Source organism: Melanerpes formicivorus, unplaced genomic scaffold, assembly GCF_026170545.1.
Source record: "Melanerpes formicivorus ecotype bairdi unplaced genomic scaffold, bMelFor1.0.p_v2 SCAF_56, whole genome shotgun sequence".
Lineage (NCBI taxonomy): Eukaryota > Metazoa > Chordata > Aves > Piciformes > Picidae > Melanerpes > Melanerpes formicivorus.
The window spans coordinates 2,726,620-2,753,889 of NW_027142408.1; the positions used below are offsets into that span (position 1 = coordinate 2,726,620).

The 27,270-nt window shown below is 47.7% G+C and overlaps 1 protein-coding gene across 3 annotated transcripts; it reads left to right on the top strand.

Annotated features, from left to right (window-relative positions):
* The first annotated feature begins 1,606 nt into the window (after window positions 1-1,606).
* FZD6 (frizzled class receptor 6) lies at window positions 1,607-27,162 on the top strand. Of its 3 annotated transcripts, none has more exons than XM_068161201.1 (7): window positions 1,607-1,682; window positions 2,253-2,641; window positions 17,778-17,974; window positions 18,308-19,325; window positions 21,869-22,017; window positions 23,410-23,838; window positions 24,347-27,162. In XM_068161201.1, exons 2-7 carry the CDS (start codon window positions 2,462-2,464, stop codon window positions 24,501-24,503), a joined length of 2,130 nt encoding a protein of 709 aa, XP_068017302.1. In that variant the 5' UTR covers window positions 1,607-1,682; window positions 2,253-2,461; the 3' UTR covers window positions 24,504-27,162. The 3 variants fall into 3 exon arrangements, with proteins under 3 accessions (XP_068017302.1, XP_068017303.1, XP_068017304.1); XM_068161202.1 differs by having other exon boundaries at window positions 1,612-1,666; XM_068161203.1 differs by lacking the exon at window positions 1,607-1,682 and adding an exon at window positions 1,870-1,959.
* The last annotated feature ends 108 nt before the right edge of the window (window positions 27,163-27,270 follow it).

Sequence of the window (27,270 nt, forward strand, 5' to 3'; positions counted from 1 at the left end):
ATGGACAGATTCTCTGGGTAAATGTGCTTGCCCCTGCAGGGACTAGTTTAACCATGGGTTCAGTTGTCATGAGGTATTAGGTTGGACTGGATGATCTCTGAGGTCTTTTCCAACCTGGTTGATTCTGTGGTTCTATGAATCTGTGACTACCCTGGGGCATACCAGCAAGAAAGGCAGCACTGCCTGAACATTGTCAAACCAATTCTAAACCTGGTTTGCATGTCTCAGCATCTGGTGTTTCCTGCTCCAGTCCTGGAACACAGAGCAAGTTGCATGGCTGAGCAGCAGCCTTGGTGGCTCCACACAGAGAAATTCTACCATGTCTGCCTATTCTATTGTGAAGCCTCACTAGCACAGGCCTGTGTTTGCAAACACAGCTAAGTGCTACTGCTCATGTACTGGACTGGCACGTGTGGTCTCGGCCTGCAGACAGAACACACATCCTTGAGCCAGGTCTCTGGAAGACAGCAGTAGCCTGAGCATCAGTGTTACCGCAGCACTCCTCCATCTGAACACTCCCTTTCATTTCTTCTCACCTCAGCATCCCTTTTCTTTGCAAATACCTGAAATCACTTTCCTTTCTTCCATTAAATGCAGTCATTCCACATGGATTTCTGGCACCAGCTTTCTCCTCAGTCTTTCCCTCATGTAACAAGTGCTCACAGCTCTCACCTCATGAGCATTTGGGACTTTTGCAGGACCATGGTGGTGAAGGGCACAGCCACCAGCTGCCCTTGCAGCTCCTGCAGAGCCCTCACATCTATTGCAGTGCCCTTGCTCTGCACCTCCTGCAGCAGTGCAGCTGGCTGCAGCCCAGACACTTGTTTGACAGCAAGCCTCTGAATTGCTTCCACAGGCGGGACAAACTCATGCTGTAATGCTTGGAGGTCTGTGTTAGTATTTCATGCAATCATAGAATGGTTTTGGTTGGAAGGGACCTCCAAAGGTCATCCACTCTAACCCCCCTGCAGTGAGCAAGGACATCCTCCTCTAGATCAGGTTGCCCAGAGCCTTGTTGAGCCCAGCCTTTAGTATCTCCAGGGAGGGGGTCTCAATTACTTCCCTGGGCAACTTCTTGCAGTGTTCCACCACCCTCGTGGTGCAGAATTTTTTCCTAACATCCAATCTAAATCTGTTCTTCTCTACTTTCAAAACATTGCCCCTCGTCCTATCGCTACAGACCTCTGCAAACAGTCCCTCCGCAGCCTTCTTGTAGCCCCGCTAACAGGCAGGTCCCTGTTAGGGCTTCCTGGAGCGCAGGTCTCCAGGCTGAACAACGGCAGCTGCCTCCAGTGTACTGCAGAGCTCATGGTGAGCGTTTCCACGTGAGGCTGAGCGCCGGGCATTGCGGGCAGTCTTCCATGCGTTTGCACCTGTGCGTTCAGACCGCAGAGCTTTCTCACCCGCCGGGGCAGGGCGAGCCCTGTGCGCGCCCCTCGGGACGGCGGGGCGGTGCGCGGGGGAAGCGGGGCACGGCTGCTGGCGGCGGGGCCCCGTGCAGAGAAAGCCTCCCGAGGGCGCGGCCCCGGCTCGCACGGAGAGGCGGAGCGGCAGGCACCTTCCCGCCCACCTCCCACCTGCGGACGCCACATCCTGTCGGTGGCGCGGGGGGTTGGCGCCATCGCAGTGGCGGCGGGGAGGGGGCAGCTGCCACCGGGCTGGCCCGGTGAGGGTGCGGCGAGGCAAGGACACGCGTGGGTCCCCGTCCTGGGTCGCGGGGAGTGCTCCTCGGAGCGCCGCCCGGGGGCAGCCGCCGGAGGGGGCACAGCGTCCCGCCGGGGGGCGGGTCCGGGTGAGGGGGCGGCGGGGGCGCGCCCCGGGCGTGGCGGGGGATGCGGCGCCGAGGCCGCGCCCGGCGAGCCCCGGCTGCTGGGCCGACTTCTGGGCCGGCTCCCCGCCCGGCCCCGCGGGCGCCGCTTCCCAGGGCGGGGCTGGGAACCGAGCGCCGGCGACGGGGCGGTGAGAGCGGCGGTGGCTGCGGGGCCCGGGCGGGAGCGGCGGCGCACCGCGGGAGGGGAGCGGCGGGAGTGCGGGCTGCGTCCTGTCGCGGGCCCTGCGGCGTGTGCGGGGGACGGGGCCGCCGCGGGCGCCGCCTCGGCGGAGCGGAACGGAGCGGGGGAGCGGCGGTGCGGGCGCGGCGGGAGCTGCCCTGCTGCCTGAAGGCCTTCGGGGAGCCCGAGTTCCGCCTCCCGGGCAGCGGTCGCCTGGCTGCGCTGCTAACCGCTCTGTCCCGTCTTTCCCTGCCTCTGCAGCTTGCGGGCTCGGGGAAGGAGGGATTTAGTTCCGTCGGGGTCAGCCAGGATGGGGAAACGCGGCAAGAAGCAGCGAGGAGCCTGACCGTCCGTCTGCCTTACTGCCCGCTGGAAGGAGCGGAGGAAGATGTGCGTTTTCATCCCGCTGCAAAGCCGGCCCGTCTGCCTGCTGAGAGCTGTGATGTGCTGAAGTGGGAGACCCGGACACAATGGGAGCGCTCACCTTCTTCGCGACTTGCGCTTCGCTTCTAGCTCTGGTGCGAGGACACAGCTTGTTCACCTGCGAGCCCATTACTATCGCCAGGTGTTCCGGAATGCCTTACAATATGACTTTTTTCCCCAACGTCATGGGGCACTACGATCAGGACACGGCTGCTCTCCGAATGGAGGTAGGTTCTGCTGCTGCAGTATGTAAATAAACGCTGGGAAATAACCGGTTTTGTCCTTGAGAAGTGGTTCGTGGTGTCTGTGGCACTGAAGGACGAGAGAGGTAATGTTCAGGGACTGGGCGTTTCTTTAAATCTTTTTGGAGCGTGCTGCAGCTGCTGGGTTGTAGGAGCGCTGTGAAAGGGAGCTCTAGACACCCTTCCTTCCTTTCTCCCCCTCCCTTCCCCCGGTGGATTGTGTGTTAAAGTGGAAGAGGAATGAGTGTAGCGCAGCAGTGTGCCTGTTCAGAGCTCTTTGGCAGAGCTGACGGCAATTAGCCCAGGCACCTCACTGATAGGCAGAGCAATTCTTCAAATTCTCTGGGGCCATGGCTATGCTCTCCCAGACTGCCTGCACTCCAGCAGTGCAGAAATAATGTTTAGAAGTTGCTCTTTGATCCTTTCCCTAGCTCATGACTACTAAGGAGAGGGACCTGAAGTAATTCTTAGCCCTGCTCTCCATTATGGCTTTGGCATTCTGCTGCCTTCTCGCTGCATAGTGAAGCCAAGTGTTTTGTTTTTGTTTTGTTTTCAACCTGAAAACACTTTTCACATACGAGGGGACTAATACATGGCTCCCCTGAGAACATGCCACCTTGTGGAAAGGCTTTGCCCTTACCAGTAGCTATACAAGGGCCAGAGCCTCTCTGGGTGAGAGGCTTGTAAAACAAGTTTTAAACCTGTTTTAATCAAGGCTTTTCAGTGGCAAGAGGAGGGGAAACATCTTACCACAAGTCTTGGGAAGCTTACTGTCGTGCTGTGCAGAGAGTGAAACAGAAGTGCGTTGAAAAGTGAGCATTTTCTGGTGAAATGAATTATAGATGGTATTAGAGGTGGCTACTGTTGCTCCAATCTTATTTGCATGTTCTTTACTGAGCCTGGAGGAGGAGCTTGGCTCGCTTGCCAAAACACACATTTATTTATTTATGAATGAATTCCTGGGTTTGGCCTCTAGCTGCCAGCCTGGAAGGGCCCAGGCTTTGATCTTGTGTCATGTTTCTCAGCCCAGTGTAGGTGGAAGGGAAATTCTGGTATTGAATTTTAAGGCACTGGTATGCCAGCAATGGAGTTCAGCTGCAGATCTTTATCCAGTTGTAGACTTTTGAAGGGGAAGGCTTCAGCTGTAAACTCTGGGGAGTGTCTTTTCTTGTCACTGTTTGTCAGGAATGCTTCCCACAGTGTCTGGTGCTTTATCTTGTGAGGGTTCCTACTTGGTGTATTGTAACTACAACTGTTGAGCAGCACTTGTCAGTGTTCATGCCTTCCAGTCCTCCTCCTGCTCTCACAGCAGAGGCCACAGAGCTATTTTTATTAGTTTGCTGTGGCTTTTCTGAACTGACAGTGACTTGTTCCTAGTGTGTCCTGTCTGTGTGGAGGCTCTTCCCTTTGTGGCTTACCTGCTCTCATGCAGCTCCTTGTGTGGTAGTGAGAAGTTTTGTTGACCAGCTGAGCTGGTCTGGCAAAATTTAATGTTGGGGGCAATTTTCAACCCACCACACCATCCTGTCTCTTATAACCACCTCTCACTACTGCAGTGGTTGATCTCAGCTCAGCCAGCTGAGTGGGTGGCTATGTGGAAAACCAGTGTCTATTAGGATTTGATTTCCCTGCCCTGTTGCATCTGCTTCCTGGCTGTCCTGTCATTGCCACTGTCTGGCCTCTAATTTGGAGTTCCTCACTGCTCTTGTGCAGACAGTTCTGAACTGCCTGATGTGCATTTGTGCTGATCTGCCTGCCTCCAGTTGGGATTCAGCAGTGACCACTTGGTCAAACTGAACGTTTTTAGGCAGCTGCTGTACTGGTGAGAGGGTAAGGAGGTTTCCTCCCATTCTGTATATGGCTTGTGTTGTTGGATGGTTAGGCTGGACTTAGTGTGGTAATCTTACTGTTGGTTGTGGCTGGGCCACTTTTTTCTGAGGGGAAACCACTGTGTACCCATGTCACTTACACATCTGGATGTGATTCCACATGGCATTTGCTAATGGCTTCAGTGCAGTTTGTGGTTGGTTGCAGCAGGGTTTGTTAAAGGGTTCTGCTTTTCAGGGGACTTGGTGTTGCAGCAGAGGAGGAAGAGGAGATACTGACTTCTGGAATATCATTTGATTCCACTTGGCAGCCATCAGGAGGCAGTGGGTTGGGAGATGGAGGGAAACTTCTGTGGTTTTTAGGAGCTTGAATGTTTCTGTAATTGCTGCTCTAAACTTTGTTCATACCAAAGGAGGAATTTTAATAGTATGTTGGCTAAAACCTCTTTCTTCTGATCCTCAGCAGGAATGCTTAAAGGCTTTGTTTTTAAATTCCATCTAACTCTTCTCCCTCCCCTCTCCACAGCCTGTTCTCAAGACTGGGCATGGTCTTAGGATACAAACACTGGCTTTTGAGATTGAGGCTTGTCATATTTTCCTCACTTTATTGTAGCTGACTTGGGACAAGTTGCTTAATCATACAATCTAGGGTACACCGTAGAGGCCTCTTCAAGAGATCCAATTATGCTGTGCAGAAAAGGCCTTGACTGTAGTCCTGGTTTTTTTTTGCTCCTGTCCCCTCTGGAAAATTCTTCCCACTGCTTATTTGAAGGGTTTAATCCCAGAAAGAATGAAAATTTATTGAAGGGACAGGTTTCACCTGAAGGTGAAGTTCACTCTCCAGAATAGAATAAAATAGAATTACCCTTCGAGATCATCGAGTCCAACCTACCATCCAACACCATCTAATCAATGAACCATGGCACCAAGCACCCCATCCAGTCTCCTCCTAAACACCTCCATGGATGATGGTAGCTGTGGTCTATGTCCCACTCTGGAGGCTCTACATGTGTGTGGTGCTGTGGGGAGTCCTGTGCAGCCAGAAGAGCTGTACCTTCCATCTGCTGGAGCACAGAAGCTTCTGCACAGTTCCTCTACTTTTTGGAAGGCTGTTAAACTGGCATTTCTGAGATGGTGTTTTCCTAGTAATGCTCCAGGAGAGGATGATGTTGAGCCACTGTCACAGGTGGCTGTTGTCCTCCAGGAGATCAGATTATCCATGGTCTTACATTTCTGCTTCATGTATCAGCTCTTGGTAATGGTGAGCTGTAAACCAGAACACTGAAGTGATGAGAGCAGGAAAAAAGACTGACTCAATCCTATGGCCTCTGGCATGAGGGATTCTGGCTAGGTAGTCCCTCTGGGGAGCTTATTTTTCTGCAACAGAAAATTCATACTTTGCAGTGGCTGCCTGCATCCCCTCCCACTGAATTTGTTCTCTTTTGTACTGAGCTTTCAACTTGGCAGGCTGAGTTTAGGCTACTTGAGTTGTAGCTTCTACTTGGATTAGTTTGGTTTATGCAGCACATAGTGACTTTTAGGCAAGTAAAACCTCTGTGGAGTGAAGGTTTGGGTATGTTAGCCAAACAGCTACAGAAGAGTGGAATCTAATTATGTGTAGATGCTTACCACATCTGTATCTCAGAGCAGTTTAGCACTGCTCATGTTGCTACCTGCTTGGATTGGGAGGCTGAAGATCTAAAGAGGTTTGCCTGATGTGGAAAATGGATGGGCACAGCAGAATAAACAGGTTCATTATAGCTATGCCTACACTGGTGTAACTCTACCTCGTGATCATCATCCACAAACCCAAGGCACTTCTAATTCTGAAGTGATTCCTACTTCAACTCTCCTGGAGTAGGTTGTCAACATAGGAGACTAGTCCAGCCAGGCAGGGAATATTCCACTCTCACAACTTTTTGTTCCTATCTCTTAATCTGTTGTGCTGCAGTTCTGGCATTTGTCCACTGTAGACAAGCCCTTAAGACTTCCTGACCTGGGTAAGATCTATGGCTTTGTGGAAATACAAAGGCAAAAGGCAGACTATACAAAATGATGGAAAGGGGCCCACAGAGAACAATAGAACCTCAGAGGGGTTGGAAAAACTGTTCAGCAGTGAGTTTTCCATTCCAAGCCATGACCATGTGCCAGAATATGGATGTGCCTGTGGAGAGTTCAGTGCAGCTGGCTGCAGCAGAGGGGAGAAGTTGTGTGAGAACTAGGCTCAGGTTAAACTAACAAAACCAGTTTGAAGTGGATTAAAAAGTACCTTCAGAGGCTTAGTACTGAGGTTCTGCAAGTTGAAATTTTTAATGTAATAACTTAATTTGTTTCCACTCAATTGAAATTTGCAATTAATTCAGTATGAAGGTACTTCCAAAAAACTGGACACCTGCTGCCTGGGAGCTTTGAAAGGGGAGGTGTGTATGCACCCAGGGAGGAGGAAGCTGTTTCACCTCTGTAGGTTGGGAGCTTTGGGGAAATAAGTGTTGTTCTGTGTGGAAGGCTGTTAATGGGATGTTCTGCAAAGTAGCCCAGGTGTGACACCTCCACAGAAAGGCCTCCTGCCTCTCCCTCTTGCTCCACATGAGCAGTGCTCGGTGTAATGTGTGAGCCACTAGTATGTAAAACTTGAAGCTTAAATCTCTCTGCTCTTAAACTTTTGGTAGCTCAGCTTCCATTAGGAAAGCAATCAATGTTCTCTGCCTGCCTGGAGTCCTCTTTTGTCCTTGCTGCTGTCTCAAAGCCTCAGTTTGAGTAGGGCTGTATGGACATTGACTCAATGAACAAGCACAGTGGGCTCTCCAATGAATCTTTTGCTGTTTCTCTGTCACTGGTGTGAATGGGCAGAGGGGCTGGTGTAAAAGGTGGTGAAGGCAGCATGCTGTTCATCCTGCATTACTTAGGACAAGCTTGAAGTGACAGTCACAAAAGATGGTGGTGGTGAAGCAGTTGATGGCAAACTCATTTTTTTTGTATGGACACTTGATATGGCTGAAGGGAGATCCAAAGCAGTGTGACTGGCTCCTGTGCTGCCTAAGGCTCCTGAAATACAGACTAGTTGGACATTAATAATTCCATTTTGAGTATCACCATGTTGCCTGTAGAAATCTTTTGGCTAAAGAGCCAAAGCCATATGAATTATATGTAGCTGTGACTTTAGTTGTCCACTTGCAAGTTGGATGTGATGCCCAGGATGAGAGCTTGAGTGCAGGATCTTCTCTTGTGGTTGATAAAGACCATAAAAAGGCAGTTGTCCAGGAAAGGCCTGCATGGGGTAGAGGATGTGGTCAAATGGCAGTGCTTAGTTTTCCCATGTGACAATTGCTAAGCCTACTGCTGTGGCATCTCTGTAGTTGGCTACCCAGTTGCAAAGGAGAGGGTAGGAGTGTCTGCACCACAAAGCTTGCTGCCTCTCTCTCCCTGCTGCTGATTCACCAGCCCTTTGGGGCAAGTAGGGTTGCTTTGTCTCCCCTTCCCTTTTTGGGCCTTTCCTGTGCATCGTGCACAGCTGTGGTTGCTACATCACAGGAGTTATTTGCTTGCCAGAGGAGAAGGTGATTATCCCTGCCCTCTGCTCCTGAACCACGTAATGGAGGTGAGAGGAGGCTGTTAGAAGAAGGGAGGATGTTCAGGGCAGCATAAGAGCTATGTAAGGAGCTCCTGCAAATGAGGGCAGAGAAACTTGCTGTGACAGAGAGGCATAGGTGACAGGCATAGGTACTTAGCATTTGCAAGAGAGGAAGGATGCCCTCTTACAAAAACACTTGCTCCTCTCCATCCTTGTAGTGAGACAGAGAAGAGGTTTGTGGGGGATAAAAAAGTTGATCATCCATCTTCCTTCTGCTTAAACTTCTGATAGATGAAGTTGGGGGTGAATACCAGTTATTGATAAGGATGGAGGTCTCTCTAGGATTGAGATACATCTGTTCCACCAGTTGCCACTGTAGTTCAGTTGTTTGGCTGTTCTGGAGGGAGGTGGAAAGTTTTCTGCACAAACTGCCATCCCCATCACATGTCTAAAGCCTCCTTTACCACTTGTGCAGCAGGGTGGGACAAGAATTGCTCTGGTCTTTTTCCATGGCCTTGATGGGCCTGTCCATGACTACTTACACAGTAGTGTTCCTCAGTCTGTCTTCACCATGCCCCCTCAGCTGCATAGTGACCTCTGGAGATCATCTAGTCTTAACTGCTCTGCTACAGCAGGTTGCCCAGGACCTCATCCAGGCAGGTTCTTTCTTCCTTTCCTTTCCTTCCCTCCCCTCCCCCTTTTCCTTTCCTGCAATAAATCTTGCTAATAGGCTCTTTTGAAAAGTATTGGAATACTTGCACTTCACTTTGCTTCAGAATAACTTTAGTGACATGTAATAGTCCTGTTTCTGACCTGTGCTGTGCTTAAAAAGTACAGGGAGAGGTGTGCTTTTAGTTTGCACTTAAAAATGCTTAAAGGGCAAACACGGAGCTAAGGTGTTCTACTGGAGGAGAAATTCTGTAGCTGCTAGCTAACACAGAGCTGTCTGGAGCCCACAGGAGTAAAAAGCAGGGCAGGCTGTGTAATCTTGCTGTGTCTGGGTGTGCTGTCCATGGCAAGCTTAGTGCCTGCCTCTGGTGTTGGATAGTTTTTGGGGCTTGCTTACTGATTAATCTCCCTGTCAGCGTTGAAGAGCCAGTGTGAAAGTTCAGACCTGAATCATCATGTGTGGCACATGCAGGGGTGAATGGTGGTGAAGAGTTTGCAAATACACTCATGATGTTGCTGCCAATACATTGAACATTCAGATGGTGAGTGACTCTGCTCCCTCAGCAGTTGCACAGCCTGGGATCTGAGCTGCTGCCTGGCCAGTTCAGCTTCAGCCTTGTAATGAAGTTGTGGCCCAGAGTCTGCACTGCACAGGCTTTTGTCTGCCTGCTGGTCAGTCCCTGAGCCTCTGGAGTTCACAGCACAGTACTTTTTAAGACCAACTGCCATCTGACTGCCTTCTAAATGGAGATGTTTCAGGTGCTGACCAGTTGGCAGCTTCCATAGCTGCATGACCATGGGAGGAGCGGACTGCTGGGAACAGTTCAGCTTAGCAACTGCTGCAGGTGAAGCTGTCCCCAGGCTTTGCTCAGAGCCCTTTGGAACTCCAATGACATCTATTGCCTTCCATTGGAAGGACAAAGATAAAATCTCCCCTCTGCAAACATCTTTCATTGTAGAGCAGCATTGCTTGGACCTTTGGGGTCTTGGTTTGTTTATTGGTTGGTGGTTTGTTGTTCTCTCCATCTCCTTGAACTCCAGATTGTTCTTGAATAGGAGCCTTCAACTATTTTGTCTTTTAAACTGTGGAGGGCACCTGTTTTCTTCTCTACAATAGATTTCATTCTTCCCTTTGTAAATCCTAAGCTAACATTTGAAGTGTTTGACAATCTTTAGCCTAAACCTGACTGCATTTCCCTTAATCCTGTTGTGAAGCTGCAGCAAGTCGTGCTGCTGTGTGCAAAAGCAGCTTGCTAAAAGGCAAGCCAAATCCATGTGCTTTCAGTGACTTTCTTTTCCCTCTGTCAAATTGGGATGCACTAAAGCTGTGTATTAAACTTAGACATATTCATATCTAAAATACTGTACAGCTGTCAGTGGATTTGAGTCCTGAAGAACTTGTGTTGTGGAGGAGTTCCCCATGGAGTTTTAACTGAGGTCAGAAAATACAGATTATGACAGACACTTGCTGCTGAGAGCAGCAGTGAGTTATTGCCCACAGGTCAGGTAGTGACATGGAATATGTGGGCCTCCAAATGAGTTCATTCCATCTTCCCTGGCAGTGTAAAGGATGGTGACATTGCACTAATGTTCCTGAGCTGCACCCACATAAGCAGCAATTTCTAGCAGACATGTAGTAACAGGACACTGACACTTAAACTGCCTTAGCCTCCTGCAAAGTAGTTTCTAAGCCCTTACATACCAGCTCAAAAACGTCTTCCACTTGCCTTTGATTTAAACCATCAGTGTAACTTCCTACAGGAAGAAGCTCTTCTATTCTCAGCCCTGCTTTGAATCTAATTGGACTTGAAAATGTCATTGTTCATTTGGTTTCACAGAATGTTAGGGGTTGGAGGGGACCTCCAGAGCTCATGGAGGCCAAGCCCCCTGTCAAAAGCAGTTTCATTGGTTAGGATCTCAATTTATCATAACTTAATAGATTGTGCATGAATTGGGAATCAGAGATTCTTGGCACCTGATTCACTGTGACTACCAGCAAGCTGCCACCCTTGCCAGCCCATCCAGGAATTGGATGAAGGCATTAAGCCTCTCTGGGTGTGATGCTAATCTCATTTGCATCCAGTCCTGAATAACTCTGTTGAAACAACAGTGGAGGGTTAAATCAACCATGCCATACTTGTTTCACTGGTTTTAACTGAAGCAGATCAGCACTAGAAAAGTGCCTGAAGATACTGTGAAGATGAATTGTTAGTATAGCTCTGGTGAGTATAATCAGTGCCTGTTTCTCTTGAGACTATAAACACCATGGTTGGCAGTGACCATAACACAAGGAGGACATGGACCTAATGGACAGGGTGCAGTGGAGGGCCACAAAAATGATCAGAGCACCTTTTCCCTGGAGACAGGCTGAGAGAGTTGAGGCTGTTCAGCCTGGAGAAGAGAAGGCTCCAGGAAGACCTTCTAGCAGCCTTCCAGTACGTGAAGGGGGCCTCCAAGGAAGCTGGAGAAGGCCAAAGGCAAGGAGCAGCAGGATGAGGGGCAATGGGTTTAGATTGGACATTAGGAAGAAGCTCTTTACTTTGAGCATGGTGGAACACTGGAAGAGGTTGCCTAGGAAAGTGGTAGATGCCCATCCCTGGAGATACTCAGTCAGTTGGGGCTCTGAGGAACCTACTCCAGGTCAAGATGATCTCCTCACTGCAAGGAGCTTGGAGTAGATGACTTTGCAAGGTCCCTTCCAAGCCAATGCATTCTAGGATTCTGTGGAATACCACATAGGACAGTGTGAAATGTATTGTGTCCAGGTTTTGAGCTTATACTTTAATTCTGTAGTGACCCTCACTGGACAGTGCTGGTGGTTTAAGTTTGCTACTGTAAATTATTAATCATTAATTGGTAAGGATTAATCATTAAAGTGTCCTGCAAGGAGCAAGGGAGGTGGAGTTGATGATCCTTGCAGGTCCTTTCCAAGCTGAGATACTGTGTGATTTAATGATTAATCACTTAGGTAAGGTGTTTTTTCTTGTAAAGCAGGTGGAGAGTTTCCTGCCTGAGGATGTGGATCCTCAGGACAGGTAGGTATCTGGGGGCACAGTGTAGTATCTTTGAAGAAATGTGGATTTAAGCCCATTTTTGCTTCCAAGATTGCATAGAGCTGTGTAAGGAACAGGGCTGTAAGGTTGCTGTAGGTCACAGGATGGGTATCAAACCATGAAACAGATACCCTTGCTCAGCTTTGGGACAGCTGATGTCTCTCACTGCTTGGCTTAGTTTACCTCACTAGTAACTGGATTAACCAAGCTGGATGCTTTAACTTGGGAGCTAGACCTGAGTGGTTAGGTTGTTGCTCTCTGAAACAGCTGGCTTCAGTGGCTGAACGAAGGCTCTGTTCCTTTGTGTACCTCAGCAGTTCAAGGTGTTTCCTGTCCCACAGTCAAAGTTTGCTGTGGCTGATTGCAACAAAGACCTCAATATTTTGAGCCACTGTTTTCTATGTTATGTAAATATTTAGGTGACATCAGTCAGCAGCATGCAGGGGAGCGTTTCCACTGCCTTGTCTCGGGCATGCACGAGTAGGCCTTGTACATCCTGACCCTAGAGACATCTTTTCTCTGGGATAACACTGAGATGAGGTAGGAGAGAGCATCTGCATCTGTCTGCCTGGGATGATGAGCTCGTTTGTGTTGGGTTTTGGCCTGTTAAGCACAAACAAGAGAAGCGTGCTGAGCATGAGATTCACATCAGCTGTGGTGGCTTTACAGTTGCTATGAGCTTGCTGGGGGATTATATCTGGTTGGATTGCTGGGGGTCTGTTTGGTTGGTTGGATTGCTGGGGGTCTGTTTGGTTAGCTTGTTGCAGTATGTTCTAGTTTGCCTCATGATTACTGGGGCTTATTCCCTGCTGGCAGCAAGGTGATTTTAGGACCTCCTGGCTTTGTAAGGCTCCGTTCTTGGTTGTGGAAGAGTCTGGTTTCACCCTGGGTTTAGTGCTGCCATCACCCAACCTGTGTGTTTACATCCTTCATCTTGTGATGGGGCAGTGGTTGCTGGTGCTGGAAAGGCCAAAGAAAGGCCTTTGGTTCCTGGAAGAGCCTATTTTGTGTGATATTGCCACCTGAACTTCCCAAAGAGAAGAGGGCAGTGGTATTAGGTTCTGAATTTTCCAGCCCTGGGTGCTCAAGGTATCAGCATGTGTGTGTGTGTGCAGGTTACTCAGCTGATCACTTGGGTAAAGAATAGCTGGTTGGGACACTCATGGTCCAGATAAGGCAGCCTTGAAGCTGCTGATTCCTACTGCCAGTGAGCTTGGGATCTTGGCTTTACACTTTGGGTTTGGTTTTTGCCTACAGGCTATGGAGCTGGAGGAGCAAATACTTTAGTTTTGCATTAAAATACTTCACATTCATGGTGAGTCAGGAAATGCAGACCTGTTCTGTAGTGAAACATTGGCTAGCTGGGGAAAGTGAAGCCCACTTTTGAAGGCTGGCTTAGCTCCCACTGCTTATTTTGCTGTTTTTAAATGCAAAAGTAGGCAGCTCCTGAAAATAAACCTGGGCTTTCCAAATGCCATCTGTGTGTGCTTAAGGCAGAGTTTGCCACTTAATAGAGTTGTGGGGTATTTTGGTGGAAGGAACTCATTGCCTGTGAACCTCTTGGAGTTTTCTGAGGGGCATTGCTTGAAAGGGCTGATTCAGCCAGGGTATTGGACTTCAGTTTTCCAAAAGGCTTTGACCAGCTTGTGTTGGTACTTGCAGGTATCAAAAGGCAGAAGTTTTTAGCAAGCTGAAAGAAATAGTGTAAGAGCAATTACTCTTGGCAGCCAACCCCTTGGACTTCACTGGTTAGGCCACACCTGGAGTCCTGTGTCCAGTTCTGGGCCCCTCAGTTTAGGAAAGATGTGGAGTTGCTGGAAGGTGTCCAGAGAAGGGCAACAAAGCTGGGGAGGGGTCTGGAGCACAGCCCTGTGAGGAGAGGCTGAGGGAGCTGGGGTTGCTTAGCCTGGAGAAGAGGAGGCTCAGGGGAGACCTTCTTGCTCTCTATGACTACCTGAAGGGAGGTTGTAGCCAGGTGGGGGTTGGTCTCTTCTCTCAGGCACCCAGCACCAGAACAAGAGGACACAGTCTCAAGCTGTGCCAGGGGAGGTTTAGATTGGATGTTAGAAGTTGTTGTTCTTAGTGTGATTGCCATGGGAATGTGCTGCCCAGGGAGGTGGTGGAGTCACCATCACTGGAGGTGTTTAGGAAGAGACTGGATGGGGAGCTTGGTGCCATGGTTTAGTTGATTAGGTGGTGTTGGGTGATAGGTTGGACTTGATGATCTTGAGGGTCTCTTCCAGCCTGGTTTATTCTGTTCTGTTCTATTCTACTCTGATTGCAGTCTGAACACAGCTTTCTCCATGAAGTGTTGCACTTGTTATTTAGCTGGTAACCTAGTCCTGCATTTAGACCAAGTACATTCTTTAAACAGCAGTGTTTGGCCAGTGCTGTGGTAAGACTCTGGCAAACACTTCATGTTGCTTGTCACTAGTTGTCTCTAATTCTTGGGATACTTTAGCTTGCAACTACCTTCATGTAACAGAAACTGTTGGAATGGCCAAAGTTTGGTTTGTGTCCTGACTTTGTTCACCAGACTTTGCTTCCTTTTATACTGAGTTTCTGTGTCAAGGCAGTGAGCTCAATGTGTAACAGCCTCATTAGCTGTGTTGGAAAATCCTGTTTCCAGATGGTAAGTTATCAAAAGAGCTGCTAAGATACCTCTGTAGGTAAAAAGTTGGTTTCATAGGTGGGAATACAGTTTTGTTTTCTTTTAAGTTCTTACTTTCTAGCACAAAAATCAATAAATTGCTCTTTTACCTAACTCTGCAAAGGTTTGGTCTTTTTACTGCACCCCAGAACTTGCTCTAAACAACTTTGATGACTTCTATGCACTGTGGGTGACCAAAAAGAAGCATTCTTAACAACTGAGACAATTTGCACCATTTCAAAAGTAATCTCAGTTTCTAGAGGGGTTATATATATTACTGCTCCAGGCTGTTGTTTTTATTTCATCCCAAGTGCCAGGAGGAAGAGAGTTTACATAAATTAACTCTTGGAGGAAAGGGAAGTTAATCACAAAGGAAGCAAGCAGTGCCATTGGGCAAAGGGAGCAGAATTCCTGTAGGGTTAACTCCTGAGTGGGTTTTGGTCATCTGAAGCTTCACAGCATTTAGGAAATAATCCAACTTCTGGGACTGGAGCATGTTGTGCCAGAACTATACTTCTCTCCCTGTCATGAAATACTCAAGCCTAGGTCTCCTGCAAAGGCAGCTCCAGAGCAGACATCCAAAGGCAGGCTCAGGCTTCTGTGTGCCTGCTGTAATGACATCTGCAGATGGAGCAGACAGCTGCAGTGCTCTGAAGGACAGGGCCAACATTATTTTGCTTTTTTTCCCCCAGGAAGTATTTCTATGCTCTGCCTTATCCTCTCCCTCCCCCTCCTCCCCACACACTCCTGTGTTGCTTACAAAGGTCCTTTGAAGATTGGGAGTTACTCCATTTTGAAAGGGAAATGTTATTTGCTGGTGGATTTTCAGTGAGGCTCTTTGGGCATGGGGAAGGAGGGAGGGAAGTAGATAGGTAGGTAGATACAGGCTGGGGTCAGAGTGGCTGGAGAGCAGCCAGGCAGAAAGGGACCTGGGGGTACTGGTTGACAGTAGCTGACCATGAGCCTGCAGTGTGCCCAGGTGGCCAAGAAGGCCAAGGGCATCCTGGCCTGGATCAGGAACAGTGTGGCCAGCAGGAGCAGGGAGGTCATTCTGCCCTGTGCTCAGCACTGCTTGGGCCACACCTTGAGTCCTGTGTCCAGTTCTGGGCTCTTCAGTTTAAGAAGGATATTGAGACACTTGAAGGTGTCCAGAGAAGGGCAACAAAGTTGGGGAGGTGTCTGAGGCACAGCCCTGTGAGGAGAGGCTGAGGGAGCTGGGGCTGCTTAGCCTGGAGAAGAGGAGGCTCAGGGGAGACCTTCTTGCTGTCTAAAACTCCCTGAAGGGAGGTTGTAGCCAGGTGGGGGTTGGTCTCTTCTCCCAGGCACCCAGCACCAGAACAAGAGGACACAGTCTCAAGCTGTGCCGGGGAGGTTCAGGCTGGAGGTGAGGAAGAAATTCTTCCCAGCAAGAGAGATTGGCCATGGGAATGTGCTGCCCAGGGAGGTGGTGGAGTCCCCACCACTGGAGGTGTTTAAGAGCCTGGATGAGGCCCTTGGTGCCATGGTTTAGTTGATGAGATGGTGCTGGGTGATAGGTTGGACTGGATGATCTTGAGGGTCTCTTCCAACCTGGTTAATTCTGTATTCTGTAGATAATTTGGGGTACTTAAAGGCTGGCAGAAGTCAGGATACTCTTCTGGACTCAGAAGTTAATCCTTCCTTTACCAGTCATTGGTGACCTTGCAGTGCTGGGTCAAAGGTTGGAGCAGACAATCTTGAAGGTCTCTTCCAACCAAAGGTACTCTGAGTGATTCTGTGTGTAAGTAGTTGAGAGACACAGCTGTTAATGGCAAAGAATAAAGAAATTCTTCCTAAATAAAAATCTCTGTCAAAAGCTTTGCCCACACTGGAGGCTGGATGATGTCTCTATTTATCAGCACATTTCAAAGCCTGCTGGGTATTGTTTCAACTTTCCTGGTGCATGAATTTGACCTTTGTCTGTGATATGGAGATTCCTTTATCCTGGAATACAAGCAGCTTTTGATCAAAAAGCTTCCCTAAAAAGGCCTTAGGCTGGTGTGGTCCTGCAGGTGGATTTCACCCTTAGGTGTGGGTCATGTCCCTCAGAATGGTGTTTAAATTGGCTTGTGCTACTCTCCTGAGCTGGATCAGGAGTGTGTGTGGCACAGGACGGTGGCAGCAGCTCGCAGTGGATCTGAAGGCTGGGGCTTGGGGCATGTTAGAAAACCAGCAGAGCTGAAGCCCTTCAACACAGGCATGCCCCAGCAGCCTCTCTGCTTCCCTTCCTTTCAGTGTGAAGCCACAGGGCCCACGTAGAAGAGCAGGAGTGGGCTTGAGGATGCTGTTAACACCTCATCATTTGCTTCCCTCACCGAGCTGCCCCTATTCAAGGCCTGCAACAACAGCCAACCACTTCTGGTTTGTCTGAGGCTGTATTTCAGCTAAGATAACTTTCCCTAATGATGAAGTTGATTCCATGTGGAGAAGAGAAGTGGTTGGGTTTTGTTTGGGTTCTTTCTTTCTTTAAAAGCCCATCTGCCTGTAAAGAATGGATCGAGTGAATTCAGGGGGGCAGGAAATCGTGTTGGGTTTCCTTGTGTGAATTCTCAAGTGAGAATCAGTCATCAGTTACTCGCTGCCTGGGGCTTGGAAATAGAGGTGAGGAGAATCTCAGTCATGTTGGGAGTTTACAAATGCAGTGGTTAAAGAAAAAAAGGAAGAATAATAATCTTTAGACCTCATTAAGGCAAGGAAAAAAAACCCAATCCCAAACCTCTCTAGCAGGAGAGAAGAGGATGAGTGTAACACACCAGTTAGGACTGAGTGTGTGATTTGACAGAACTACAGAGACAAACAACCTTGGGAAAATCCCAGGGCATTTATTTAGAAGCTGCCAGGTGGACACAGGAAGTTACTGTTGTGGAGTCTCCTTCTCTGGAGGCTTTCAAGACCCATCTGGATGTGTGTCCTGTGTGACCTGTGCTAGATGTCCTGCTCTGGCAGGGGGGTTGGCCTGGATGATCTTTGGAGGTCCCTTCCAACCCCTAACACCCTGTGAGCCTGTGACTGTTTTCCCCTATTTGTTAATGAATCTGGGGCTTTCACAACAGCTTTCAGGCTTCTAATGCTGTCAAATAGGAAAAATCAGACTTGAGCAGTTGCAGGTTGTCCCGAGGCAGGGGCTGGGCTGGCAGTGTTAATGGAGCTTCTCACAGCTCAGGCTGCTGCTTTGCTCTTTCACAACCGCTGAGCACATGCTTATTTTCTCGCAGCTTTTCAAACCTCCAGGGAAACAAAGGTAAGCCATAGTGATGAAAGTCAGGTTTGATGCCTGGAATTAGCTTTTTTTTGCCAAAAATTACTAACCTAGGCCTTTTCCTTTCTCTCACAGCCTTTTCTTACACTGATGAATCTTCACTGTTCACCAGACGTCCACACATTTCTCTGCAAAGCCTTTGTCCCGGTCTGCCTGGAGCAAGTGAATGTGATCCACCCTTGTCGAAGCCTCTGTGAGAAAGTCTATTCTGACTGTAAGCAGCTAATGGACACTTTTGGCATCACTTGGCCTGAGGAGCTGGAATGTGCCAGGTGGGCTGTTTGTCATGTTGATGGATGGTGGGGGTGATATTTTTCATACTGAGTTGAAACTCTGAAGGCAGAATGAGAACGATCGCCTTGCTGGAGCTTCCTCCTCACTGGGAGCACACACTGCTTGTGCACAGGACTGGATTTTGATTGAACCCTTTACCTTATTGAAATGATCACCTGCATTGCCTGCTTGTGAGGCTCTTTTCTTTTCCCCCAGCAAAGTTCTGCAGCAGTTCTTCTGGGTACTCAAAGCCTAGCACAAAGAAGTCTTCTCCACCCTGCCTGTTTCTGTGATTCTGTTTGAGATTTGCCTTTTCTGTTTCATTTCTGCAGGCTGACAAATTGTGATGAGAACGTTCCTGCCACTGCTGCTGTGACCACGAACGTGCACGGAGCTGTGAAGACCCCGGGGCAGACACGAAGGGACTACGGCTTCTGGTGCCCGCGACACCTGCACACGGCCAGCGGGCAGGGCTACAAGTTCCTGGGGATCGATCAGTGCGCGCCCCCCTGCCCCAACATGTACTTCAAAACCTACGAACTGGATGTTGCCAAGAGCTTCATTGGCATAGTTTCCATCTTCTGCCTCTGTGCTACGCTTTTCACGTTCCTGACTTTCCTGATTGATGTGAAAAGGTTCAGGTACCCAGAGAGGCCAATCATCTACTACTCCGTCTGCTACAGCATAGTCTCCCTGATGTACTTCATTGGATTTCTACTTGGGAACAGGACAGCCTGTAACGAGGCAGATGATAAGTTAGAAATAGGTGAGACAGTTGTTCTTGGCTCCCAGAACAAGGCCTGTACTGTCCTTTTCATGGCTCTGTATTTTTTCACCATGGCAGGCACTATCTGGTGGGTGATTCTGACCATCACTTGGTTCCTGGCGGCGGGAAGGAAGTGGAGCTGTGAGGCCATTGCCCAAAAGGCCATGTGGTTCCACGCAGTAGCCTGGGGCATACCTGGCTTCCTAACTGTTATGCTCCTTGCCATGAACAAAGTGGAAGGGGACAATATCAGTGGAGTTTGTTTCGTGGGTCTCTACGACGTGGATGCCTCTCTGTACTTTGTGCTTTTGCCGTTGTGCCTCTGCGTGTTCTTCGGCCTCTCTCTCCTCTTAGCGGGTATCATTTCCCTGAACCACGTCAGGCAGGTCATACAGCACGATGGCAGGAACCAGGAGAAGCTGAAGAAGTTCATGATCCGAATTGGGGTCTTCAGTGGCTTGTACTTGGTGCCTCTGGTAGCGCTCCTGGGATGTTATGGCTATGAGCTGGTGAACCGGAAGATCTGGGAAACGACCTGGGTGTTTGACCACTGTGACCAGTACCACATTCCTTGTCCTTATCAGGTAAGCAGCAACTCCCTTTAGAAATAATACTGGCAGGTTAATTAACAAAAACCCCTTCTGCATCACCCTACCTGCCATTCAATTAGGGAATGATTTTCACCTTAATTAATCAGTTTGAGAGCCTGCAGCGATTAGCTGCTGTTAAAGCCAAAATCAGAGGTGTGATCCTTTTGCCTTGACGTTTCTGACTAATCAAATTGATGGCACTCAGCAATTTAAATTCCAGCTCACAGCTCTGAAGGGATTATAATAATCTTTATGCTACTTGAACTTCACGTTCCACATCTTGTTGGGGGAGAAGATCAGTCTTCAGAGTATCTGTTCCTAAAAGCACTTGTTCAATATTTGGGTGCCTAGCTCAGTAGTGAAGTACCTAAGGTGAATTTTCATCAGCCTCAATTGAAGCTGAAATAATGATTCTTGGCAATGGAGTCTAAGTGGGATTTTAAATGCTGTTTATAACCACAGATTTAAACTCACTTTCCTTCTTCAAAGTGTAAAGCACTGAAACTGCAAACCAGAGCTCTGGTGGCTTTGTTCCCTGGCAGATGTCATTTGCAGGCTGATTCTCAGTCATGTGAAGAAATCTTTAAGAAAGCCTAAACAAGCAAACAAGACAGCCAGCCACCCCAACATCACTTTAAATTGCTGAAGTGTTCATCTTTAACGTTGGACTCCTTAAAACAGCTTGGAAAGGCTTTTAAAGTACTTCTGCCCACGTTCAGTGCTCTTGATGGATGAAGTCTTTAAGCACATAAAGCATGCTGCAATTGCAAGTCACTTCTGCTTTGTTCCTTTCCATTTAAGAACCAATACAAAGAAAGACACCAGCACTAAGAGAAATGCAAGCACCAGTTTCATTGCTTTGTACTTACCATCTATGTTTTTACTGCAGTAAAGTTGGTGTTAAAAGGAGGAGTATCAGCACAGGCATTCTGGGACGAGAAGGCTTGATCCTTCTCCATACCTAAACATCCTCTGTATTCTCTCTGTTGAAGTCAGTGTAAGACTAGAGCAGCACAGCTCACAGACTTCTTTTGTTGATCTTTGCTGCCATGACCATTCTTAACAAGTGCACTTGTTTTACACTGAGCTCTGTGTCCACCTAAATGCCCCAAAGTATAGAGAGTTAGAAAAAAACCCAGAAGGGATTTATGCTTAAATAAAAAACCTCCTCAGTTGTTTCTTGGTGCTCAAATATAACAGGTATAAGAGCATGTGTTGTCAGCCTTCAATGCACCTGTTGGAGAAAGTAAACAGCAACAGGGAATGTTAGGTAAAGACACACTTCATGGGATCTGAGCCCTAATAAACAACAGTGTGTGCTAGCTGTGGGCTAGCTTAAAGCCTTGGCTTACCTGAGGTAGCTTGTAGACTTCTCTTACACTGGCTACATCAAACCCAAATGGAACCAAACTTCAGTTAAAGCATGCAGTGTTACCCAGCTAAGAAAAAGCATGACTTTCATCAGTGGGGCTGGCAGGTGAAGCCAGGGAAGGTGAATTGAATTGGTAGCGTGGGAGCAGAAGATAATCACCTTTCACTGAGTTAAATGCCTCAACTCCTGTGATCCTGTTCTGCAAATGGCTGGATTAATTTTGCAACAAACAGAGGACTCCTAAGCAGTTCCCTGCGGCTCCATGAAGGTGCTGGCTAAGCTGATCAGCTCCTGACTCATCCACTTACTGGTTCCCTTCAGCTGAAGGGATAAATCTTACAGGCACAAACTATTCTCTGAGGAACATGGTTACTAATTCTCCCCCTCAAAAAAACCATCTTTCCTTTCAATTTCAAAGAAAAACAATTTCTTCTGCCTAATCTCCTCTTTGTGTATTCAGCTGTAGGCATGACCAAGGTCTGACCTGACTGTACATGCCTGACGTCTGTCCAAGCCTCAGCAGCCAGGATGTGGTGGTTTTAGGCTATGCCTTTACAATTTAGTTACAGATTTTGAGCAGAAAAGTAGGACAACATAAATAAATCACTGTTGGGTGTAAAAAGGGAAACTAAAGATCACTCTAAACAAAGCAATTGGAGAAATGTCTAATATAGGACTGGCTGTACCCAAACAATTCTTTCTCTTTTCTGATCTCTTCTCTGCTTGCTTCGCTCGGGAGAGATTAGTCTGCTGCTGGCTGACCTTGGCTGCATTGTTTTGGTTAAGTCTAACCACTGCTTTCTCTCTGCTCCTTTATCCTTTCTGGACAGGGGGTTGGGGAGGCAGTGGAACAGCTTCCCTGGTGTTTTTGAGCAGGGGAGAGGTTGTGTTGTTTGCTAACTGTAAATATCTGTACAATCCTGTGAATCCTGTATATCTTGCACATGTTCATTGCATTGCATGGTAGAGGGTAGTTTTGCTTGTGAATACAGCTCCCATGTGCTTCATACTGAGCTGGTCTGGCAAAGGTAATACTGGGTGGGGGGTTGGAATTTCAAAAGCAAGTCTCTCTTTTACATCATCCCTTTGCTTTCTCTGTTTAAAAAAGAATGAACCAAGGAGTGTATTTTCTGCTTTCCATTTACTGAGCTTGCTTTTCTTCTAGGCAAAAGCCCTAGCAAGACCAGAAATATTTCTGTTCCTGATGAAATACCTGCTGACACTAATCGTTGGCATATCTCCGGTCTTCTGGGTGGGAAGTAAGAAGACCTGCTCTGAGTGGGCCAATTTCTTCAACAGGAACCGCAAAAGAGAGTAAGAACAATTCTTCCATTCTTCTAGGCTGTAAACCAGGTTGGATTCCAGACATGACTCTTTAAATGCAGCTCAGGTGATCAGTGTTGTCCTCAGGCTCTTTGGTTTTTAGGAGCCTGAATGCAGCATGTGGGCATCGGCAGAGCTCCCCCAGCGGCTGTGGAAGTTTTACACGGGCAGGGTCCTTGTGACAGCAGTCTCCAGAAGGCTGAAAGTGTTCCCTCTGCTGGTTTATTGGTTTGGGGTTTATTTTCTCCTTTCCTTTTTCTTTCCTAGAGCAGCAAACCTCTTGTTGTGTTTAACATTGGCTAATACATCTCTAGTCAAAAGAGCGAAGATTGTTTCAGCCAATCAGTTTAGATCCTTTCACGTGTTCTGACTACTGCATTTGGCACAGTGCTTACTTGTGTTTACCATCAGGCACTGATAACATCCTCTGCTGTTCTCCTCTGCCAGGCTTGGCTTAGTTCAAAATGAAGTTTCATGAAACTCTCTTCAGTGTTGCTTTCCTTGTGTGAACCTTCTAGTCCTGATTTGTTCTTCCAAACCAGAGTAATCCCATTTCAGTAAATGGATACATATGGATTGAAACAGCTTATTAATGTCATCTGCATTTGTTGCAGCTGCCATTTCCCCCCCTATTCCTCTTTATTCCTTGATCATTTCTTTTTAGATTCTCCCTGTTACTCATAAATTTTATTCCTGTGCATTTCCCAAGGCAGCAGTCCTTAAGCTCCTTTTATTTCACATCTACATTCCTTGGTGGTGAGCTTACAGCTTCCTTTCCCTCTCCCTTCCCCCCACCCCCCACTTTTCCTGTGTATTTTCTGTTCACTTAAGATGTTAACTGCTTTCAGCTATAAGAATCTAAAAGCAATGAAGCCAGTTTTATACTGCTTACCTCTTTTTCACATGAGCAAGGTTTGCTCTACAGAAAGTTGGTTTGGTAATGCAGCTGCTGCTGACCTCATCCTGCTTTCCTCTCTTAGATAATTAATCTATTGAAGTCCTCACATATGCTCTTTTTTTTTCCTCTCCCCCCACTTGTGTTCATTTCCAGCCCTGGATGTGTTTAAAGGTCATTTAGATGTGGTGCTTGGGGATATGCCCCTGCTTGCTGCAGAGGGGGTTGGACTACATGGCCTTTGGAGGTCCCTTCCAACCCAGACCATTCTGTGATTCTGTGAGATGGTTTAGGGGGTGAACTTTGTGGAGTGGGGCAAATGGTTGGACTTGATGATCCCAAGGGTCTTTTCCAACCTGTGTGATTCTGAGGTTACTCTCCAGCTCAGATTGCATCACTGGTTGCTATTGTTGTCGTGTGTGGAGCTGTATGACGTGATACCTGAGCTCATCCTTTTCATTCAGCTCCATGCCTGTGTTTCCTTTCAGCCCCATCAGTGAGAGTCGCAGAGTGCTGCAGGAATCCTGTGAATTTTTCCTGAGGCACAATTCCAAGGTGAAACACAAAAAGAAGCACTACAAATCCACTTCACGCAGGCTGAAAGTCATTTCCAAGTCGATGGGGACCAGTACAGGTGGCACAGCAAATCATGGGACTTCTGCAGTGGCCATCACCAGTCATGATTATTTAAGCCAAGAAACTGTGGCAGAAATTAAAACCTCTCCAGAGACATCTGAGAAAGAGCTTGAGGCAGATGGAATGTCAGCCCGAAGAGTGGAGGAAGGAGACAACAGTGGAGATCTAATGTTACCTGGCTCTAAACTGACTGTGGATCAGGGGGAGAAGAGAAACAAAGCAGACAGCACATGTGAGATGAGTAGCTTGGCTGAGAGCATGAAGAGAGTAGGGGAAGGAAGGTAAGGCTCCTTAACCCAGTCCTCTGCTTATGTGCATTACCAGTGCTTCTAGCAGTTTTCTGTGTCTTCCCCCCTGAGGAATCAGGGCTCTGACCCTGCACAGGTAACCCCCAGGAGCTGCCAGCAGTGCTGTAGTTCTTACAGACTGTTTTGTGTAGCCATGTATCTCTAGCACACAGGCTGGTTTGTGTTTCTGTAGGACTCTTCTGTGAGAGTTGAGTGCTGGAGCTTCAGCTGGGAGGATGTTCCTGTGGTTTCTGAACAGTGAGCCTGAAGAAATCCATGGCTGCAGTGCCCTCATTCTCAGAGGGGACAATTCTGCAAAGGAGCAGTGGTGCTCCTGAGCTTGGAAAAGTGTGCAGAGCTCTATTGCATTCTCTTGACAAGAAGGCAGTTTAAGATACAATTTTGCTGCTAAAAATGTGTTGTGGGGTTTGTTTTTTACCCCCCAGTGTAATGCACTGTGCTTAGAATTTACCTCTTGTCTTTTCTTTTTCATTGCCCACAGGGTAACTCCTAAAAAGGATTTTGTTGAATCTCCTTCGTTACAAAGCAGCTGTTCCCAAATCCCTGAGGTCTCACAGGCAGCTTCTGTGCCCCTGCTTGTCTACTCTGCCTCAGACACCAGAAGAGAGCTGGATTCAGGAAACAGTTCAAACCTTTGAAAGGCTGAAATTGCCCAGGGACATTTTCAGTGCCTCAAACTGCTAGGGATTCTGTGTTACACTGGAAAGAGTGGATATCCTGTGCCTTATTATATACCACACATACCTTGCTTTGCACTTAAGGAATGTTGTAAGTACTGTATTTTAATCCTATCCAGGAGTAATGGCAACTAAAGTAGGACACAGCTGGGTTGACAGGCAGTAATTTAAGAAAAGAGATACAGATATAGATAGATACAGGTATCTCTATAGCTCTAGATCTACAGAGACATATCTCTATCTATACCTATAGAGATCTGTCTGGAGAGATCTGTATCTTACAAAAGATGTAAGGAAATCTTATACCTTATATTAAAATCCTATCCAAGCTTACTCCTAATATATTACTATTCCAAATATAAAGGACACTTCATAGTGAATTGCATTAAAATAATGCTCAGAAAGCACTGTTACTTTTCAAGGCATAAAAGTTCCATTTGCCTTATTTTTAATGCTTTTTGGAGGGGAAAAGAAGTTCTCTTTTAAGCTTTTGTTCTCTCTTTTTACTACCTTAAACAGCAGGATCACTTCAATAAGGGATACAAGAATTCCTCATTCTAAATGATGTGTTGTGATGTATCCCATCTAGCACTGTCTTTGGGTAGCCTGTACACTGACTAGGAAAGGGAATTGGGAGTTGTAATGATTTATTTTGTACATAGAAGTGGATTTTGTACATAGCTGACTGCATAAGGTCAGTGTTTAGAACTACTGTGTTGTATGTACTGTACAAACCTGGGAGAGTTAACCTGCTTGCATTAGGTTGTCACTAAACCCAGCAGTCCTGTAGTGATCTGACAGAATCACAGAATGTATCTGGGTGGAACAGACCTCCAAGATCACCCAGGCCACCCCTCGACCCAGCACTGAAGGGTCAGCACTAAACCAGATCCCTAAGCACCAGGTCCACACAGTGCTGGAACAGCCCCAGGGATGGTGACTGCAGCACTGCCCTGGGCAGACCATTCCAATGTTTAAGAACCCTTCCAGTGCAGAAATACTTCCTAACATCCAGCCTGAACCTCCCCAGGTGCAGCTTGGAACCATTTCCTCTAGTCCTGTTGTGTGACACTAAGGAGCAGAGGCTTCCCTCTCCTCACTCCAACCTCTCTTCAGGGAGCTGTAGAGAGCAATGAGGTCTCCCCTCAGCCTCCTCTTCTCCAGCCTGAGCACCCCCAGCTCCCTCAGATGCTCTTCATAGGCCAGATGCTCCAGGCCCTCCTGGAGCCCTGTTGCCCTTCTCAGGACACACTCCAGCATCTCAATCTCCTTCCTACCGTGAGGGCCCCATGTCACTTAGTTCTGAGTAAAGCAGCTTGTGCCTTTCTGTATAAGCTGCACCATACACTGTGCATTTTGGGGCACACCTGGTCAGCCATCTGTGCACCTTGTGACAGGGATAATCTGTTAGACACAGCACTGCTTCAGGAAGATGCTTCATGGAGCCCCTCCTGGGGTGGTGTTCCAGTGCACTGTGCCAAAGAAGGAAACACTTCACACCCCTGGTGGCTCTGGGGCCAGGACTTGAAGTATACAGTGGAGTTCTGCACTGAGCTGCACTGAGGGTGTGTTTCACCTTGTTCTATGCAAGTAATCAGTTTTGTAGACTCTGTAGAGAGGTCTCTGGCAGAAAATCAACTGCTGAGTTATTAACCTATAGGGCTTGCTTAACAATGTATTAGTTAAAGGAAGACCTTCATACTTTTTCTACCCAGCTTAGTTTTCTATATGCTGCAGCAATGTGTTCTTGAAATCAAAAGGGCCTTAGTCCAGGTGGCCTTCCCTGTGGTAGGGTGGCTCTCCAGGGCAAATACTACTGATGTGGTTGAAGATTTCAGTCTTTGACTGTTGGCAAATCCTGGCTCCAGTGAAGTCAATGTCATTTGTTACTTGAGGTGGCTAAGCCAGGATTTTGCTGTTTTCTAGAGCTATGCATTTGTGAAACTGTTCAGTGCCTTGCCTGTGATCATTGATCAGGAGGATTTATCAACATTCTGATGTTTATGCAGAGAAATTGTTGGTTTCCAGTTGGAGCAGCATTGGTGGTAGTGCTTGGTACAACCAAGCAAAGCTGCCTGGTGCTAAGGTCAGGGAAATGCTGAATCAACAGGAGCTACAGAGAAACCAAAGCTGTTCAGAGTCCTGGAATGGTCTGGGCTGGAAGGGACCTCCAAAGCTCCTCCAGTCCAACCCCCTCTGCAGTCAGCAGGGACATCCTTCGCTAGATCAGGTTGCCCAGAGCCCTGTCAAGCCCAACCTTGACCATCTCCCTGGGCAACCTGTTCCAGTGTTCCACCACCCTTGTGGTGCAGAACTTGTTCCTAACATCCAATGTTTTATCCTTCCTGTGTTAAAAATGGAATGTGTTTACCTTTCTGTTGCAGCACCTGCATTTGAGCACTTGTAATTTATTGCCTTCAGTCGGATGTGTGCTGTCTCTGTTACAGTTTCCTCAGTAAAAGGATACAGAGCTCCTGCTGCTGAGGACAGGGAGGATTTTCCCAGGAGAGTTTTGGATCTTGGTTCTTGTCATGTTTGTAAAGGAGTCACTATACACATGTTCAGGAGTTTTGTTGTTACTGTCTTGGTTAGTAATAAAACACACTCTTGTGTAGCACGAGCCTCTGAGTTCGTATTTCTTACTAACCACTTTGTTGCTCTATGGCTGCAGTATTTGTGCACCTAAGGCACTTGAATTGTTTTGGGCTTGGTTTGGTTTGTTTCCCTT